The sequence below is a fragment of the Mus musculus genome, chromosome 11, assembly GCF_000001635.26.
Source record: "Mus musculus strain C57BL/6J chromosome 11, GRCm38.p6 C57BL/6J".
Lineage (NCBI taxonomy): Eukaryota > Metazoa > Chordata > Mammalia > Rodentia > Muridae > Mus > Mus musculus.
This window is the reverse complement of record NC_000077.6, coordinates 103,809,680-103,827,497: the sequence shown is the minus strand read 5'-3', so window position 1 is coordinate 103,827,497 and position 17,818 is coordinate 103,809,680. Positions and strand designations below refer to the sequence as shown.

The 17,818-nt window shown below is 50.2% G+C and overlaps 2 protein-coding genes across 3 annotated transcripts in view; one reads left to right on the top strand and one right to left on the bottom strand.

Moving 5' to 3' along the window:
* Window positions 1–5,716, top strand: part of Nsf (N-ethylmaleimide sensitive fusion protein) — a 132,275-nt gene extending 126,559 nt beyond the window's left edge. Inside the window, exons 19-21 of the mRNA NM_008740.4 lie at window positions 174–287; window positions 3,704–3,759; window positions 4,239–5,716. Of these exons, the coding sequence (NP_032766.2) occupies window positions 174–287; window positions 3,704–3,759; window positions 4,239–4,260 (192 nt within the window). The 3' untranslated portion in view covers window positions 4,261–5,716. The remainder of the gene's footprint in view (window positions 1–173; window positions 288–3,703; window positions 3,760–4,238) is intronic.
* Window positions 5,717–9,476: 3,760 nt separating this feature from the next.
* Window positions 9,477–17,818, bottom strand: part of Wnt3 (wingless-type MMTV integration site family, member 3) — a 43,847-nt gene continuing 35,505 nt past the window's right edge. The window contains exons 1-4 of one of the 2 annotated variants that reach the window (XM_006533168.1): window positions 16,266–16,559; window positions 15,905–16,170; window positions 14,730–15,217; window positions 11,093–11,421 (exon numbers count right to left, since the gene is read on the bottom strand). In XM_006533168.1, coding sequence (XP_006533231.1) covers window positions 14,738–15,217; window positions 15,905–16,170; window positions 16,266–16,272 — 753 coding nt within the window. In that variant the 5' untranslated portion in view covers window positions 16,273–16,559 and the 3' untranslated portion in view covers window positions 11,093–11,421; window positions 14,730–14,737. Of the gene's footprint in view, window positions 11,422–14,729; window positions 15,218–15,904; window positions 16,171–16,265; window positions 16,560–17,818 lie in introns of those variants that run through there. The other variant, NM_009521.2, reaches the window with a different exon arrangement.

The window sequence follows — 17,818 nt, the reverse complement described above, 5'->3', positions numbered from 1 at the left end:
CCATGAGTTTGAGGCTAGTCTGGGCTACAGAATAAGACCTTGTCTTTTATGGTCATACAGGACTAGGTGGGTCAATTCATCCCAGGCAGGTAGCTCCTCCCACTGTTCACTTAAAGGTGAATGTTGGTGTGCACACCATAAAAGTGTCTAATTGTTGTTTATTGCTTTTATAGCTTTTGGGCAACTTCAAAGATAAGGAACGCACCACAATTGCTCAGCAAGTCAAAGGGAAGAAAGTCTGGATAGGAATCAAGAAGTTACTAATGTTGATTGAGATGTCCCTGCAGGTAAGGCGATCCCGTCTCTGCGTGAGTCACAGGAATGGCTGTAGCACACCAGGAGGGCCTGCTTTCCTCTCCCAGGCCTCAGGAGTACCCATGTTCTCCTCTTTCTCTTCAGAAATAAATGAGCAGAGCAGAGCGTGACTTCTAATCTTAATGTAGAGAGTCATTAGGTCTCAAAATCAGAAAGGGCTTCAAAGCGAATTTAAAACTACAACTGCCCCGTCATGGAAGACATTCAACAAGGAGGAAAAGACACTCCCACCCCTGCCCTAGGCTCCTCAACATCTTGGAGGCTGCAGAGAGGTGACCTGGGTACAGTCAATTTCATAGTCCTTATTAACAATCAGAGAAAAGGAGTGAGACCCTGAACAGCTTAGGATAGGGCTTACATCTACAGCACTTAGCAATAAAAGGAGATGTGCAAAATCCTGGTGATAATTTAAACTTTACCTTCAGTGAGGGGAGACTGGATGTTGTAGGATGACAATGAAGATGAAGAGGGGGCTGGAAGGGAAGGAGGGAAGCAAGGTGTCCCCAGTCTCATGCAGATGGGAGAAGAGTCTGTCAGTGAGTCTGCCCCGATCTCTCTCACTACTGAGGCTCCGTCCTTCAGGGTGAGCATGTGACAGCACTGATGGCTAAGAGCTCTGGGAGATGTGGAAGTGTGGATGCGGCCGACTTGTGCAGATCGGCTGTGACTGTGCGTTTCCCCTCACTGAACTCCTAAAAAATGTTTATTTTAGTTTTTCCAGACGGGTGTCTCTGTGTAGCCCTGGCTGTCCTGGAGCTCTTTATACAGACCAGGCTGGCCTCGAACTCAGAGACCATCCTGCCTCTGCCTCCCAAGTGCTAGGATTAAAGGCTCATACCGCCATGCCCAGTGCCCTAGAAATCTCAAACTAACTGACTCCCAGCCTGCTGCTAGGCACAGGCAGATGAGACTGATTTTGGTTTGGAACTTTCTTGTGTGGACTGCACCTCCCTCTCTCCTTCTGGAATGCCTTGCCTCTGTGTGCCCGAACGTGTACACACACATGTACATAATACACTTGTGTAGACTGAGTTCCGTGTGTTCAGACCCCTGGGCTGCCACACACTGTCGCTGGCCCCTGGACCAGCTCAGCACGTATTAGAGAGCTCAATAAATTTCACTAGATACAATGAAAGGAGCAGAAGTGAATGAATGAGGAGTGAGCCATCCCCAGACCTGAGGAGGTGTGTCACTGTGGAGCCCTGCGCGCCCACTGCTCACATTGGGGTTCCCCAGCTTCACATCTGAAGGAAGCTCTTAGGCCAATAAATAAGAAATATGGAGAGAATTATCTTAACTCTCTCTCTGATAAACTCAATTTAAAATTAGATTTTTGTGGTTTTTCAGAAACCAAAAGTTTCCCAAGCTTCCAGCAACTGTTTTTAAGTCAATTTATATAGTTTCCATTATGAGTAGTAAATTATTGTCATAGACTAAGCACCCTGCTCAGGCTTATTCCTGGTAAAGGCATACATACAGGTGTATTGGCTTTGTCCCCGAAAAAAGATAAATCTGTCAGAAGTCAGCTCTGCCCTTCTTTTTCCAGTTTCAGTTCAATCTTTTAAAATAATTGCATAGGAGAAACTATGCGAGTTTTCCTCCCCACCCCTGCCTCCTCTCCCTTTGATGCCTGCGGCGCAGTGATCAAGTTAATACTTATGTGTGTGAGGTAGAAAGTGAGAGTGGGGCGCTCGGCCTAATCTTGAGCGACTGACACTTCATAGGCCTGGAGTTTGAACCCCTTCACGTCAAATGGATTCCGAGCAGCTGAGTGACTTCTCTTTAGATCTGCCTCAGGAGCAGGGGCAGAGCCCGAGTGGAGAGGCATGCAGTTCAGCAGAATGGAAGCCATGCTCACTCGCTCTGCTCGCCGGACTCGATTTTGTTAAAACTTGCTCGGTGTTAAGGATGTGCTCTGACTGGATGTCACCTGAGGGAATAAAGTCATTTATCTAGGTTGCTTTTTTCCTCCCCTTTCTCTTGACTCTTAATTCCATAGCTACAGGCAAGTCAGTAAGTCGCTCCTCACACATATTAAATAGAGTTAATGGGCGAAGACCTGCATGTACTGACTCCAGCGAGCTCCAGCCAGTTCCATTTTTTAGAAAAAGCTTTGACAATTGATTCATGTGTAATTCTAGTCCCATAGAGGGGGAAAAAAAATGACTCTTTTGTTAGCTGTTCACACTTTTTCTTAGTTCTTTGTAGTCTGACCCCTTAACTTTGATACATTTGAAACTTACGTTCCATGTTTTGCTGGGACAGAACTGTCGCTTTTCCAGCCTGCTTGGAGGGGAGTCTGAGTGCACTCTTGCCCACGGCTGCGCGAGCTGAGCCCTTGCGAGCCCAGCCACTCCTGGAGGGCAGGGAGTTCCCTCTTGCCAGCAGACTTCTGCCCTGCAACATGCTTTAAAAGTGAGGTGTTTCTTACAGTACAAATTCATAGTGAGTAATTAGAGATGTTTGTTTGTGATTATTCTTTTCCAGATCCCCACACACCCTAGTCAGGCCAATAAGACTATGATACACTTTGAAGTGAAGTAACTTGGATCCAGAATGACAGCGAGGAGAGATAATTAGTAATGGTGACTTGAACCATCACCCGGATCAAACCACCTTGTCTTGAGTCTGTGACTCTCGGGCTACCAGAGGCCAGGTGTACGGAGAGGAGAGGCCAACAGCACTCTCTGCTCTCTTAGGTGTGGCAGCGTCACCAGAAGGGCACTAAAGCTAAGAATGCCAGTTCAGTGAGTATGTGAAAGTCATAACTGGTCAGGCAGTGGTGGCGCATGCCTCTAATCCCAGCACTCAGGAAGCAGAGACAGGTAGATTTCTGAGTTCGAGGCCAGCCTGGTCTACAGAATGAGTTCCAGGACAGCCAGGGCTATACAGAGAAACCCTGTCTCGAAAAACAAAACAAAAAGTTCTAACTGTATTTTGGTCACTTAATCAACCTCAGTTTGGTTTCTCAGGTTCTATCCTCCTCCTTCAATAAGATATATGAATTTTAGCATTTAAACTCTCATGATTTATAGCACCATGAATGCACCCAGGCATGTCTGGACCCCTCCGTGAGTGACCACGATCTAGTGTTGTGGTGACACCTGGCTGGTGTGCTTCTCCTCCTCACACCAACACACTGGGTGCAGGGGGTGCTTGGCTGAGGTGCCTGTGAGTGACCAGTAGCCTCTCCGTGTTGGGAAGTTCCACTGGCTTCTAAATAACATAACCCACTTTATTATGCTTCGAAACAACAACTAGGGAATGGTGACATGGTTCTGAACGACCCAGGAAGCACATGACCACGCGCCTCCCTGGTGCGGAGGAAGCACATTGTGGAGAAAAGGCAGCTTCGCGCGTCTGATTTGTTTCTTCCGATGCTTTTTAGATGGATCCTGAGTACCGTGTGAGGAAATTCTTGGCCCTCATGAGAGAAGAAGGCGCGTAAGTACACGCAGTGCTCACCCATCTGCGAGGTCCCAAGTCTTCCCCAGCGCATATGAGCCCGCTGATGGTTTCCTTCCTTCCTGTATAGCCTTGTTTTCACGCACTAGCCCCTCGCTGTGCTGTGGGTCTGAGGGACCAAGCAAGGAAGCAGGCTGTCGTGTTGGTCTGCTCTCCTTGGCTTGCTTCACAAGACTTCCTTGTCACAGAGCAGAGAAAACTTGATGGTCCATGATTCACTGGAACCTGCTTTTAAGTGCCCGGAATGTGACCATTTTCTTTTAGAAAGTGCCCATCAAATAGCAAACAAATGGTGGAAAATGTAGAGAGAACAGGAAGCCTCGAGTGTTTCTTAGTGAATAGGGTTGGGTTTTTTTGGGTTTTTTTGTTTGTTTGTTTTGGGGTTTGTTTTGGGGTTTGTTTTGTTTTGTTTTTGCAGAGCTTACAGTTTAGTGTGTGCTTTGGGGTTTCTTTTGCAGTAGTCCCCTGGACTTTGATTGAAAACGGACTGTTTACAACAGTGACCAAGGGAAGCGACCAAGGTGCAGATGGCCTGGGATCGTCACTCCTCACACTCAAGACACTGGACTACGTGAAGTGTCCGCCTCTCTCCACACACTCGCTCTGCATGACTAGTGCAGTGAACTCCCTCGTGCTTTTGAGATGTTCTCGTGTTCCCTGGACTGCTGGGCTTCCCTCCCGTGCTAGCTAAGATGGTTCCTGCTTATGTGGGAGGCATGTCACACCCGTGCACGCTGCCCACACCGCGATCCCTACCACCTGCCCGAAGGTCAACTTCTACATGAGACCAAGAGCAAAGGTAGAGGTTCCAAGGGAGTCCCTTGGCGCTCCCCATGCTAACAGCTGTGTATCCCGCAGATTAGGTCATTGTCTGTTCCTAAAGAACTAGGCTTTGAATATCTAAGATGCTGTTCTCAATCATTTTCAGAGATATTTCCAAGTTGCAATCAGGAGAGCTTTTCTAATCGGAAGTCAAATCATTCCTGGGGTGGCTGTGATATGCTCTGAGTGTAATTAATTTGCTCTGTGGTAAGAGATATGCTAATCATTGCCACTTGGTAGATGCCGTTAAAACCTTATGAAAGATACATATGGAAATCTGTACATCCCTAAACAGAAAAAAAATTAAAATAATTTACAAGCCTCTCAATTCTAATTAGCGTCCGGCTCTAAGTGGGTCAGTTCCTTAGGATGACGTTAGAGGCCTATTAGTGCCATCGTCTTCCTTTTCCTCAGCCTGATGACTTACAATTCATCCTCCTTGTATCTCAAGTGATCTGTAGTGTCTGCAGCACATAAATAAAACACTACTCTCCAGCAGAACAAGCCACCCCCTAGTCCTCTCCCTCAGCCCTCGAATATCCATTCCAGCGTACTCAACACACCTCTTCCCGAAGAGGAACTCAGCGAGCCCTTTGGAGGGTGGTTTGCCTAATCAGTGGGTTAGAAGGAATGCAATTAGGTCGTCACGTCATTCGTGGAGATGAGTCTTAGGGCGCATGCCACTCTCCCCGCTGCTGCTTCAAACACAAAGACAGCCATCAGAAGCCGCCCGGGAGGCTTGCTGCCACAGGGGCACCTGGGTGATACTCTGACACTGTCCCCACAGTAGAAGGCAAATCATCTCCTAGTCTTGCCGTCTGTATACCTTGTTTGGGGTTTTCATCCCTGGCTTATTTTGTGGCTTTGAAAGAGTGAATTGTGTTGTGAAACTGTGATTCCCGTGGCTAGTACCGTGGTTCCCTGTCCACCACCGTGGTCCCTGTTGTCTGCAGTTCTGCCTTTCTCCTCCCAACAAAGTCCTACATGAATTAATTTATGTTTCTTGTTCAACGAAGTTAATGTCTTGTGTTTTTGTCCAAAATTATATTGAAAAAGATATTATATTGTGTAATGCAAATTGAAGGAATGCAATAAAGAGTAAATATACTTGAAATATTGTATAGACCAGTATTTTATATGGAACAGGATCAATCACTAATGGGGCTGCATGACGAAGTGGCCACAGAAGAGAAACCCCTCCTTGCTTTGTTACAGCATAGGAGATTTTTTTTTGTTTTGTTTTTAAATCTCTTTAGAAAAACATTAAGGAGGCTGGAGAGATGGCTCAGTGGGTAAGAGCTCTTACCGCTCTTCCAGAGGACTCAGTTCAATTCCCAGAATTCACATGGCAGTGTACAACTGTAACTCACATGGCACACAGATACGCATGCAAGCTGACGGCACATGCCTTTAATCCCAGCACTTGGGAGACAGATCTCTGAGTTGGAAGCCAGCCTGCTCTACATAGTGAGTCCCAAGACCCTGTAGGACAGTAGTTCTCAACTTACGGGTTATACCTAAGACCATCAGAAAGCATAGGTATTTACCTTACAATTCACAACAGGAGCAACATTACAGTTATGAAATACCAACAAAAGCAAGGTTGTGGTTGAGGGTCATCATGATAGGAGCGGCATTAAAGGCAAACAGCGTTAGCAAGGTTGGGAACCATTCATTCAGAGAGACTCTTCTCAAACAACAACAACAACAACAAAAAGTTCAGTGGGCAGTGGTGGCGCATGCCTTTAATCCAGGCACTCTAGAGGTAGAGGCAAGTGAGTCTCTGTGAGTTCAAGACCAACCTGGTCTACAGGGTGAATTCCAGGCAACCAGAGCTGCACAGAAACCCTGTCTCCAAAAACAAAAGCAAAACAAACCCCTCAAAAGTTCATTAGTATATGCTAATGTACGAGAATCTTCATATTTACGTTTGATACCTATTTTACCTTAAAAAGTCTGAACTGCAGCCATGAGCTCGGTTGTTCAGGAGCTGGGTGGAAGCTGCTTTGCGGTACAATGACTTCTCTGAAGCAGGCAAACCTGAGACCCCCGAGCTCACCCTGCTGTTCTTCATACCTTCTGGATCTCTCAGATACTAGATGCCACAGCCCCAGTCCTTGCACCAGGAAGCCCAGAAATGGATGCTGTGTAGAGAAGAGGCATGTCCAGCAATTTGGGGGACAGCAGTTGCCCCCACCTCCAGTTCTGGGAGGATCCCCAAAGGCCTTCCTACCTCCAGCCCACAGCATAGCCCTGTGAACAGTGTGGAGGGCTCTGATGACCCCCCCCCCCCCCCACACACACACACACACACCGGCTGTCAGGAAATACTAAATCTTCCAAAGAAGAGCTCATTTTTTCCTTACTACATTTTTGTCTTCTTTTGAGGATTTTTTTTTCATGTACTATCCAAAAACATGCATAACTGTAGCTAGAATCTAAGATGTGGTTTTTTTTTTATATGTATATATTTTGAATACTTTTTTCTTTTTTCTTGGATATTTTCTTTATTTACATTTCAAATGTTAGCCCTTTTCCACTTTCCTCCCCCTCCCAGAAACCCCCTATCCCATCCTCCCTCTCCCTGCTTCTATGAGGGTGTTCCTCCACCACCCACCCACTCCCACCTCCCCGCCCTCGATTCCCCAACACTGGGGCATCTATCGAGCCTAAGATGTGTTTTTAAGGCTGTCTTTTTATTGCCTAAAAATTACAGTGAGCAGCCTTTACATTTCCCACCTTATGTTACAGAATCATGGAGGAGATTCAGTTATCATTTAATAATCAAAGCCTGGTCAACAGGCCTGCTGAAGCAGGGTCAGCTATAAATATCCACCTGGCCAAACAGAAGGCAAGGCCAGGACTTCAGTTTGCTTGCCTGGCAGCTGGGCCGCCTGCCGCCTTCAAATAAGTGAAGCCAGGCAAGGTTTGCTAAGAGTTCAAAAGCAGCATTTAAATTTTAGAAGTTATTGCAAGATGAAAGCCACTCGTTTGCTGACAACTGCTGAGGCTGAGCCCCAGTGACAGCCCAGGGGGTGTGAGTGTGTCGTGATGCCAGAGCACGGATAACACCTGTGATCTGCAGGAATCCCAAGATCGGGAGGAAGGGTGCGCACCTCTAATCCCAGAGGTAGCGAGGAAGGGGGATCAGCACGAGATTGAGGCCAGCCTATTCTGCATGGTTCCAGGATAGCCAGCACTACAAAGTGAGACTATGTCCAAACAAGAAATTGTAATGACATGTATTTATGATTCTCCAGCACAGTCTCCATAATGAACATTTGGTGATTGATTAGTGATGAGATAGCTGTTTGCCTCCCAAGTTCTGTTAAGCCAGTCATGGCTTAACACCATATGTTTTGCTGAACTCACTTCCTAATGTAGACCCACACCACCCATGTTACGTGCTGTTATGCCCAGCACTACACAGGTCGACCAGCACTCCACCCAAAACAGCCTCGCCTCGTTTCCCTTGCTGTCTTTCTCCTCGATTCCTTTTCCTATCTCTGTGCCCATCCATTTACCCACAGCCTGCCTTCAGAATAGTGTTGCTTTCAATAAAAAAAAAAAACCTCACCATATCCCTTTATCTTCTCTCAAATTATTCTCAAAACCTTTTTTTTAAGACCCACTAAGTCTGGTGTGTAGCACTGGCTGCCAAGAACAGAGGGATCTACCTGTCTCTGCCTCCCAGATGCTGAAATTAAAAGGTGCACACACGACTTAGGCACAACTTGAAACTTGTTCTTTCCAGTGTTTCCAGCTAGTGTTCTAGCATAGCTATAAATTGTACTCTCTTTAATGGAATACAATGATCATGGGAGACAAATGGCCTTGGTAAGTATGATAGGGACCATCTAAATACTTGGCAACCTTATACAGTCAAAAAAATAAATAAAATAAAATAAAACCCAGAGTGCTGCGAGAAAAAAAAAAGAGTATTCAGCTCAAGGGAAATGCAGTCAAAGATGGCCAGCACTGAAGCCAGGAGCTCTGCTTTTACCCTCAAGGGGCCTCACATAGGTGGAAAAAGATTTCTAGGGGCAAAAGATGCACCAAATGGAAGCTCAGGCGGTCATGGTCAACCGAGGGCCAGAAGGTGTTGGCAGTCCCCACCGTCAGAAGCAGACTGCTTCATGTTCCTATGGCCAGTGTGAATACGTTATCTCTAATAGTGGTAGACCAGAAGAAAGGAACACTGAAGAGGATATTTTAGAGGTAGGTCTGAGAACTGAAGGACCACCCATCATCCTAAAACTGCACAGCATCAAGATGACAGGCAAAGGCTTCGGGTGAGTCACTGAAACTCCAGCCCAAGGAGAGAGTGCCCTTCCCAGAGCTCTGCCCAGCAACCTATCTAAACCAACCTACAATTCCATTGTCACTTGGCCCAGAGCACAGGCAGAACACCATCTGGTCAACCTACCTACCAACCTCTTCCACAGTTCAGCTGTTATCTGTTTCTGGTCCAGCTTTGTTTACAGTTGAGCAATTCCTATTTCTCCCACAACTGGAGTTGGGTATGTAGTGAGAAAGGGAGTAAGACTATGGCAGGCCCTGTGACCCACTGACCTGGGCTGAACCTTGTAGAAAGATCTGAGACATCAACATGCGTTGTTGAAATTTTTCAAGTCTATGAATGAATTGCTGACCAGGTTTGTTCTTCCCCAAGTTGGCAATTCCTTGTTTGATACTGACTTAATATCAAGTAATGCTTTAAGGCTCATGTCACATCTGCTGTCCATCATACCTCATCTTGCTTAGAGAGCAGAGGAAATGACCGTAAATTTGGCCATTTAATTAGCACAACATTCAGATACCCTTGACCTAAGGACGAATCTGGAGACTCCACACATCGTACAATGTGTCCGTTTGAAGTTTACCTTCTCTTTAATGATTTAACAGAAAAAAACTGCATGATGAAATAGATTTTCTCCAAATATATATATATTTATATAATATATAATCTTAGTTAACTCAAAGGTATATACATTGTATAATAAATAATATTTATAAAAAGAGACTTTTTGAATATAAAATCAAAAAGATCAACAACTTCTACAACTTTTTACAAAACTTTGGATACAGCAGGTTGGTAGGGACCTCCCATTGGATGCTATTACCTGACTATGGCGAGGATAATTACAATGCGCTCATGTACTATTATTAAATAATTACTTGTCAGCTACTTGAATACGCCCCGGAAACATGACTTTATCACTTTTAATATAGAATACATAGATATGAAGAGACTTGTAAATTGTTGTATCCGTTCTGCTCAAGTGTCCTCACACAAGCGTTATCCAGTTGACTTGATTTCCAACTTCTGGAAGGAGAGATGGGAAGGGGCATTTGGGGTGCTAGGAAGGGATGGGAGGTGTCCCTAGAGCAGTGCTCATGGTCACATGGTAGAGAGTGCAGGCAAGGGCCTACTGGAGCCTGCTTGGCAAGCCAACTGCACAACAGGAAAGAAGTGGCTGACCCCTCGTCAAGCCAGCATTAGCAGACCCTAGACAGAAGCGGGAAAGGACAAATTCTTTGTTCTGCCCCATTCCCCCATTTTATCTCCTCTTTCTGATTCTCCTTAAGACGGAGTTGATGGATTGATCCGTGCAGCCCCACCCACCTTACTAAACCCAGCCAGTACCATCATGCGTCGGGAACAGAGCTGGGAGCTGCCTCCATTCGCTGCTTGCCTCTTTTGAATATCTATCTAATCCAGATCCTTGGGAACTGAGATAGGCTATCCCTTTTACAAGTGGGAAGAAGGGCTTGTTAAGGATCTCTTGTCTTTCTGGTTACTTCAGCCAATGGGAGAAAAGGACGCAGGGTAGTCTGCCTTCTAACACAAAGGAAGTGGGACTCTTTACCCTCCCCACCTGCCAACCATGTTTAGATTGCTCTCTAAGGTGCCCCGCTGCTCTCCTCGGTGTCTGCTGGTTAGCAAGGCTGAGAAGGGCAGAGCAGCCCATTCTTTCTGGGTGTGGTGGATGGAGCCAGAAGAGACCTGCCTCCACATCTGACCTATTTACAAGGTCATCATGAAAAAAAAAAAAAAAAACGCGTAGTAAAGGTGGACACTGTAGAACAACAGAAAGGGGCGTGGAGATCTGACTGTCGCTCCAGGGCAGAACAGGGCTAGCGAAAACAGGAGCCCACAAGGAACTCTGTTCTGCAGATGGCTTCCCAGGCCGCCCAGAACTCTGAGGTCTTCAAAACTCAAGATCTTGCTCCCACTGTTGGCCAGGGGCCTCCCCATCACTACATCCCAGCTACACCTATCTATGGCTTTTCTCAGAACGACAAGGTATGTCCAATTTAAATGGGAGTCGACGGACAAGAGGGGACTGCGGGGCTCTGTCCTACTTCACAGTTCCCACCTCAGAGGCATCTTGGAATGTCACGAGTAGAGGCAGCTTGGACACAGAATCTCGCCATGGTCTTGTCCTTCCCACCAGGCCAAGAGCTCACACTAGCCCAGCCTGTTCTGTTGCGGTAGATTTTTTTTTTTCATTTTTATTTTCTTTAACATGTGCAAAGGTAAGCCTCGAGTCTGTCCCCAGCAGACCCTGGTAAAACCATAAAGAAAGCCCCTCTGTAAAGCCGTACACCATCCAGAGCAGGGGGAGAGACGTTAGTTGAGAAAGAAGCCGCCCGTCCGTCCGAGGCCGGCTGGGTCCAGGTCGTTTATCACATGCAGCTGGCAACAGTCCATGCTCCTTGCTGGCCAGTGCCGAAGGCTGGCCTGGATCTAGATCCTGCTTCTCATGGGACTTCGATGAATGGATCCAGCCGCACAATCTACCCCTTCCCAGTGCCCTTTGGGAAATAAACAGGAAGAATCAGAAACCTCATAACTGCTGTCAACATCACCCCCTGGGATGCAAAGATCACAGGCTGCCTACGCTGCCAGCCCTGCCTCCCTCCTCGCCCCAGAGCCTGCTGTTGAGGGAGGACATGCCATCCTCAGGAAGAACAGAGCCTGCATCCACACAACTCAAACCTCCTCCTAGCTGAGGAAGCCCACTGTAGGTAACCAAGGGAGCATTGCCCTTCCTACGTGGAGACGGAAAAGCCTGCCAGTCTGAGCCACCAGTCACAGCAGGGCTAGTGCCTGCCATCAGACGCACAACTGCCGTGAATTGTCCAAAAGAAACGGACTCTACCTAGTTATGGTGAACTCCCTCCCAGGGTGCTTTCCTGAGCATGATCACTCTGTACAGCCCTATCCCGTGGGATCTGAGGTACTGAGCCACGCCCCAGGCACCCCCCAACCCCCAGCCAACCCTCATCTCTGGTGCTGCTGGCAGAGCTGAACCAGGCATAGCAAGACGACCTGGATATGCCTAAGGTCCCACAAAAGACTAGTAACAGACCCAGGACACAGGGCCAGTTAGAGGGGGTGACTAGATTCATAGCCTTTCCGACATAGGGATAAAAAGAATAAATCAGATATTTGTAAACTACCAGCACTCGGATACCAAGCTAGTGGCTAAGTGGAGACAGTGGACAAACCTCAAGCAATGGAGAAGGTGTCTTCCCCACTTAGGGAGGACTGGATGCTACCACTGTGCTGAACTCTTCTCAGAGAAGGGCATGTGGCCTGCTGGGCTCTGCTCTGTGGCCCCTTTGTGCAAGAAAAAAGCCAGAGCCTTCTATGCCTGCTGTCTCCCTGCCCATTTGTCCCTTGGCTTCCATCAGTAGCAGCGCCTTCGGGGGTGAAAGGACAGGAAGGAACCAGGTCTCAACCACCTTCTGGCCTATGGCTCCAAACCAGGAGCCCAGAGCAGGCTCTTTATGGCTGTGTCTGGCTCCTGAGCAGCCCTGCAGGGCACAGACCTTATCACTTCACACAGGAGGAAACCTGGGCTCCGAGAGGCAAAGGACATCCCAGTGGGAGGGATCTTTCTTATCAGGAAGTGTGAGGTTGAGAGTCCAGTCCTCCTCCCCCCTCCACCCCCCACCCCATGGGAAGGGATTAAGGCTGTGAACTCTGTGGGCATAGCTTCTTAAAAACATGTCTGCATGATACTAGAAAAACAGCAAGTGTCTACCTTAGGAATGTGAGGAAAGGGGGCTGCTTTCCCCTCTCCCCAGTACTGGAGATTGATTCAGGGGTGTAAGTGTTCTACTACCCAGCTACACCCAATTCTTCTTAGGAGATCATTTTTAGGCAAGGATTGGAGTGGAGCGATTTGCTGGACAACAAAGGCTCACCCTGCACCTCCTTCCCTGCCTGGAAGATCTCAGCTGCCCACATGGGCAAGGACGGAGTGGAGTCATGGGCTCTGTATCTTGGACCCACACTGCCCCATGTATCAAGCTTGGGTTGGCAATGCTGAGGCCTATGCAAGCCTACATAGGAAGCTTCTGGAAGCAGACCCCTGGGTCTATCTAGGCCATTAACTCAAGTCTAACCTTCAGTGACATGGGTGGTCAGGACAAATGGCCCTTCTAGCTGAGTGATAAGAAGCCACACCAAGAGCTCCTCAAAACGGCCAGAGCTATGTATGTACTATCTGATATTGGGGGGTGCAGGGCTAACTCTTGTCAGAGTGAATACCAGAGAAGGCGGCCGTCATGGTCTGCTTCCTTCCACCTCAACCTTCCTACTTGCTGACTTTTCTCCCATCCCTTTGAAAAGCAGAAAGAACGCCCATGGGATCTTCCTTTGCAGCAACCCCGTGCTAACGCTGATGGCAACCCTGACACTTAGAGCAGCATTCACACCCACTAACTTGAGCTTTATAAAAATCCATCAAGATCCCCATACTGCCATCACTGCGCAGATGAGGAGCGAGGTTCAGCAGTGGGCGCGTGAAGCGCTAAAGCTCGCCGCTGTCTTCCTTCCAGCCTTGACCTTGATAAAGAAAACCCACGCCTCCTGTATGGTTCTAGAGGGACCCTGGGAATGGAACCTAAGCCCCACAAGGAACTTCTTAGATGGGCTTGTGATGTCAGGTACCCCCCCACCCTTACAGAGCGCAGACATGAGCCACCAGCTCTGGTGTGTCACCAGCTCCAAGGTCCCTGGGTGGAACACACTGCGCTGGCCATCCATAGATGGACAGAAAGCTGCTTTTCCAGGAACCAATGTGGTTTCCCACGTTCCTCACAGCTGCTCGGGGAAGGTAACAGATGCTGAAGCCAGAGTTGTTGGTTGACAAATAAGAAAAGCCAGTTGAGAGTCAGACTCACTAGCAGAGCCCTCTCAGGGGAGGGGACAGAGACAAGGGTCACACTGGCCCATGCCAGAGCCTCTAGGATCACTCTGCTTCCAGGCTGACCTTTCTTGGGGTCCTCCCACGCATGCAGGCCACCTCTGGGAAGCTTGGAAGCATAATCCACCAGGCTTTTATCCCACGGTCACTCACCCCAGCCGCTCTGAACTGGGAGCTCTCCTCTTTCCTGTCTCCCTCCATAAACTTGGTGAGAGTGCTCCCGCTCCACCCAAGCTTCAGATCTGGCTTCCCCCACCCACCTTCCCAAGCTCTGGAGGATTTGTGTTAGGTCAAAGCTTGCCCTCTCAGTTCATGGGTGATGTGAAATGACTCTGCCCCAGGGTTAGGAGAGACTTACTAGGTGACTGTCTCAGGGTCTCACTGTGTAGTCCTGGCCTAGAACTCTCTATGGAGACCAGCCAGACCTCACACTCAGATCCAGATGCCTCAGCCTCCTAAGTGCTGGGATTAAAGGCCAGTCCCACCATACCCTGCCCCTGTTTCTGACATTTGAACCTCTCCTTTAGACAGTAGGGAAACTGAGGCCCTGAGATATGACACTTTTAGGGGCATGGCTGGGACCAGACCTCAACCTCTCTTCTGGCCGAATAGATGCTCACTAATGACAGCCAGCAGCCATGAACAAATCTGGTCTGGCTCATCACTGCTAATTTGTGTAAGAATTTTAATCAATTGCTTGTGGCTGACGTGCACACCCTCAGTCATTATCTGAGCCTCGTGTAAATACGTCAAGTCGCTCCCCAAGACCATTCCCGTGGAAGCGTGGGAAGCCTAGTTTCTGACTTCAGCTTTGGGAACTTGTTCGTCTTGGGAAGCCGAGAATCAGAAGAGCAGGCCTAGCGGATGGGAGGAGAGGGCAGTCCCACGTCCCGCCCCGCGCCCTACCTGGCTCACTACTTGCAGGTGTGCACATCGTAGATGCGAATACACTCTTGGCAGCTGACATAGCAGCACCAGTGGAAGACGCAATGGCATTTCTCCTTCCGTTTCTCCGTCCTCGTGTTGTGGCCCCGGCCACAGCACAGCAGATCGCAGCCATCGATGCCGTGGGAGGTGACATTGCAAGTCCGGTCCCTGGTACCAAAGGAGCCCGTCTCTGGGTTGGGCTCACAAAAGTTGGGGGAGTTCTCGTAGTAGACCAGGTCCCTCTCGGTGGGTGGCTTGAAGAGCGCGTACTTAGCCCGCAGGGTCTCCACCCAGCCTCGGGACTCACGGTGTTTCTCCACCACCATCTCGGAGGCACTGTCGTACTTGTCCTTGAGGAAGTCGCCAATGGCACGGAAGTCGGGCTGGGCCCACCAGCAGGTCTTCACCTCGCAGCTGCCGGACAACCCGTGGCATTTACACTTTAGGTGCATGTGGTCCAGGATGGTCTAGGGAAAGAGGGGCAGCAGCTAGTTCAGACTGACACACCGGGAGAAAGCTTCCCCTCTGTACCACACCCTCCTCTACTCTTACTTGGTGCCAGGAAGAATGGGTGGAAACCAGTGTCCCTAGTCACACCCCCGGCCCCAGCAGGCTTCACATTCACCTCATCCATAGAAGTGGTGCAAACTAGGGACTGTTATTCCCATTGAACAGATGGAAAAACTGAGGCCGAGAGCTAAGTGTTCCACGAGCATAGGAAGGGCTATGCTATGGAAACCCTACTTTGGATTCAGAGTCAGTCCCCAACCCACAACCACATCACAGACGTACACAGGCACAGCCTGCCAACCAGTGTAGCCTATGGGTGTTGTTCCTATGGGGCAGCCATACTGCACTCCTTGGCAGATTTCTCAAAAGATCCAGGAACAGCATCAAGCATGATTCAAGTTTGGAAACCTACATGGTGGGAAGAACTGACCACTACAGGTTGCCTTCTGACTTCCACATACACAACATGGAATACACACACTGAGAATGAGTAAATATACTTTAAAAAACCTATTCAAAGGACAGCTGGAAGAGAGGAAGGAGGGTGGTCAGGGGGTTACTATGGGGTGTGGATGGGAACCTGGCCGTGAAGGCAGGGGTCCAGGGAGTGCCTCCCGCCCCCGAGTTGTGGGTCGCTGTCTCACCGTTCGGCCTGCTTCATTGTTGTGCTTGTTCATAGCTGAGCGGGCATCTGGCCTGTTCTCCCGCGCATCCGCAAATTCCCGGGACACCAGCACCCCGAAGTCGGCGTCCTCGCTGCAGCCGCCCCACTTCCAGCCTTCTCCAGGTGGCCCCTTATGATGTGAGTCACAGCCGCAGATGGTGGAGGTTCCCTCAGCGCAGGAGCGTGTGACTGCGAAGGCGACACCAGCCGAGGCGATGGCATGCACGAAGGCCGATTCACGGGTGGCTGCAGAGGGATGGTGTGAGAAGATGTTCAGCCTGGAGCCTTAGGGTACATACACAGCCTTGCCCTGAGGGCTGGGGAAGAGCGCAAAGGCTCACCAGTCATTGGGGGAAGAGAGCCAGGTGCCCTCCTGTTGCTCTAAAGAGTTCAGACCCTAGTTAGTATTCTCTTTGTGGATGGGCAAGCTGAGTTCAGAGCTGCAGGGCTACTAAGATGGAGGGGTCTATGGTGGGACCGGAATGCTCTCTGAAGAGTTAGGTTGGCCACGCCCTGTCCTTGGGCTCTTGGCCTCCAACCTTGCACATTCAGAAACACTCCTCCTAACAGTTCTGAGTCCTCCATTCTGGAGACTGGAACCTGCAGCCTAAAACCTACTAATCCACTCGTTCCACTCGAACCTCAGTTCCCCGTAGGCAGATTTCTCATCTGTGCCTCACAGTACACTCTGTAAAGTAGGTGCAGCATCTTCAGCCATGGCTGCCCATTTCTTGCCCTCCTCCTACGAAGCCACGAGGGTCGAGACAAGGCAGTTTCTCGGCCTCAGGCCCAGGGTTCAGAGATGAGAGTCTCAGCGGGCATCACCAGCCTTGTTACAATGAGAGCCACTCCCTGAGTACTGCATACGCGCAGATCTGTCTTTCCTGTGCTTTATTCCCTACAATGTTCTAAACCCTATTTTACAGACAGGGCCGGGCGAGGCCAACGGCCCGGGCCATCTCTTTTTATAGGTTCCCAGAGCGGGTCGTGCTATACTGCACAGGTGGTCAGAGCCGGATCTCCTTTCCTAGGTCGTGGCCCGTGCTGAATATGCAGGGAACCAGATACTCAGAGCCACAGCAGCCTTTGCAGACACGAAGCCCTCGTGCGCCACCTGCACAGCAGGGGCGCGTCCCACTTTTCCCGCAGCCCGGCGGGGAGCGCGGAGCGAGAGCTGGCTCAGCAGTCCAGCCAAGCCGGGGGGGACTGCGCACGGCGGTGATCCAGGCCTCCCGGCCCTCTCGCCCCAGGGGAGGGCGCCCCTGGCTTCCGGCGACCCGGCCCCGCCACGCTCAGTTCCCAGCGCCGGGGCAGTGGGGGTGGCGGGGGCGGGGCGGGGATTAGCCTGGGAGCGGCGCTGCCAGCCCCGCTGTGCCGGTCCCCGTCCGGCGGGACCCGCTGCGCCGCTCAATCCGCCTTTGTTCGCGCGGTGTCACACCGCATTACCCGCATAATGCGGCCGCCGGGCCCGGGCCGCCGGGCCGGCCGCCACCGCGTAGCAACGGGCGGCTCCCGCGGCCGGGCCGCGCCCCCAGCCCCGGCGCCGGGCAGCGCGATCCCCGGGAGGCGGCGGCCAGAGGGCGTGTGAATTGCGCGGCGACCGCAGCGGGCGCGCGGCGGGGGGCGGCGCTCGAACCCTCGGGAGCCGCGGAGGACCGCGGCCTTGCGCCTTCCGGCCGCCCACCCCGCACCTGCTAGGACGTGCGCAAAAGTGGCCAGGACCCACCGCCTGCCCACAGGGTACCGGGACGCGGGTACATCTTCCTGGAACCTCACCCCACTGCCTTCATCAAATCCCACTGTCTCAGCCCCATATTTCCTTGCACACTGGGACACAAACTGCCCTCTTGCTGTGGGACGGAGGCATGTGGCACAACCCACTGCTGCGAATCTA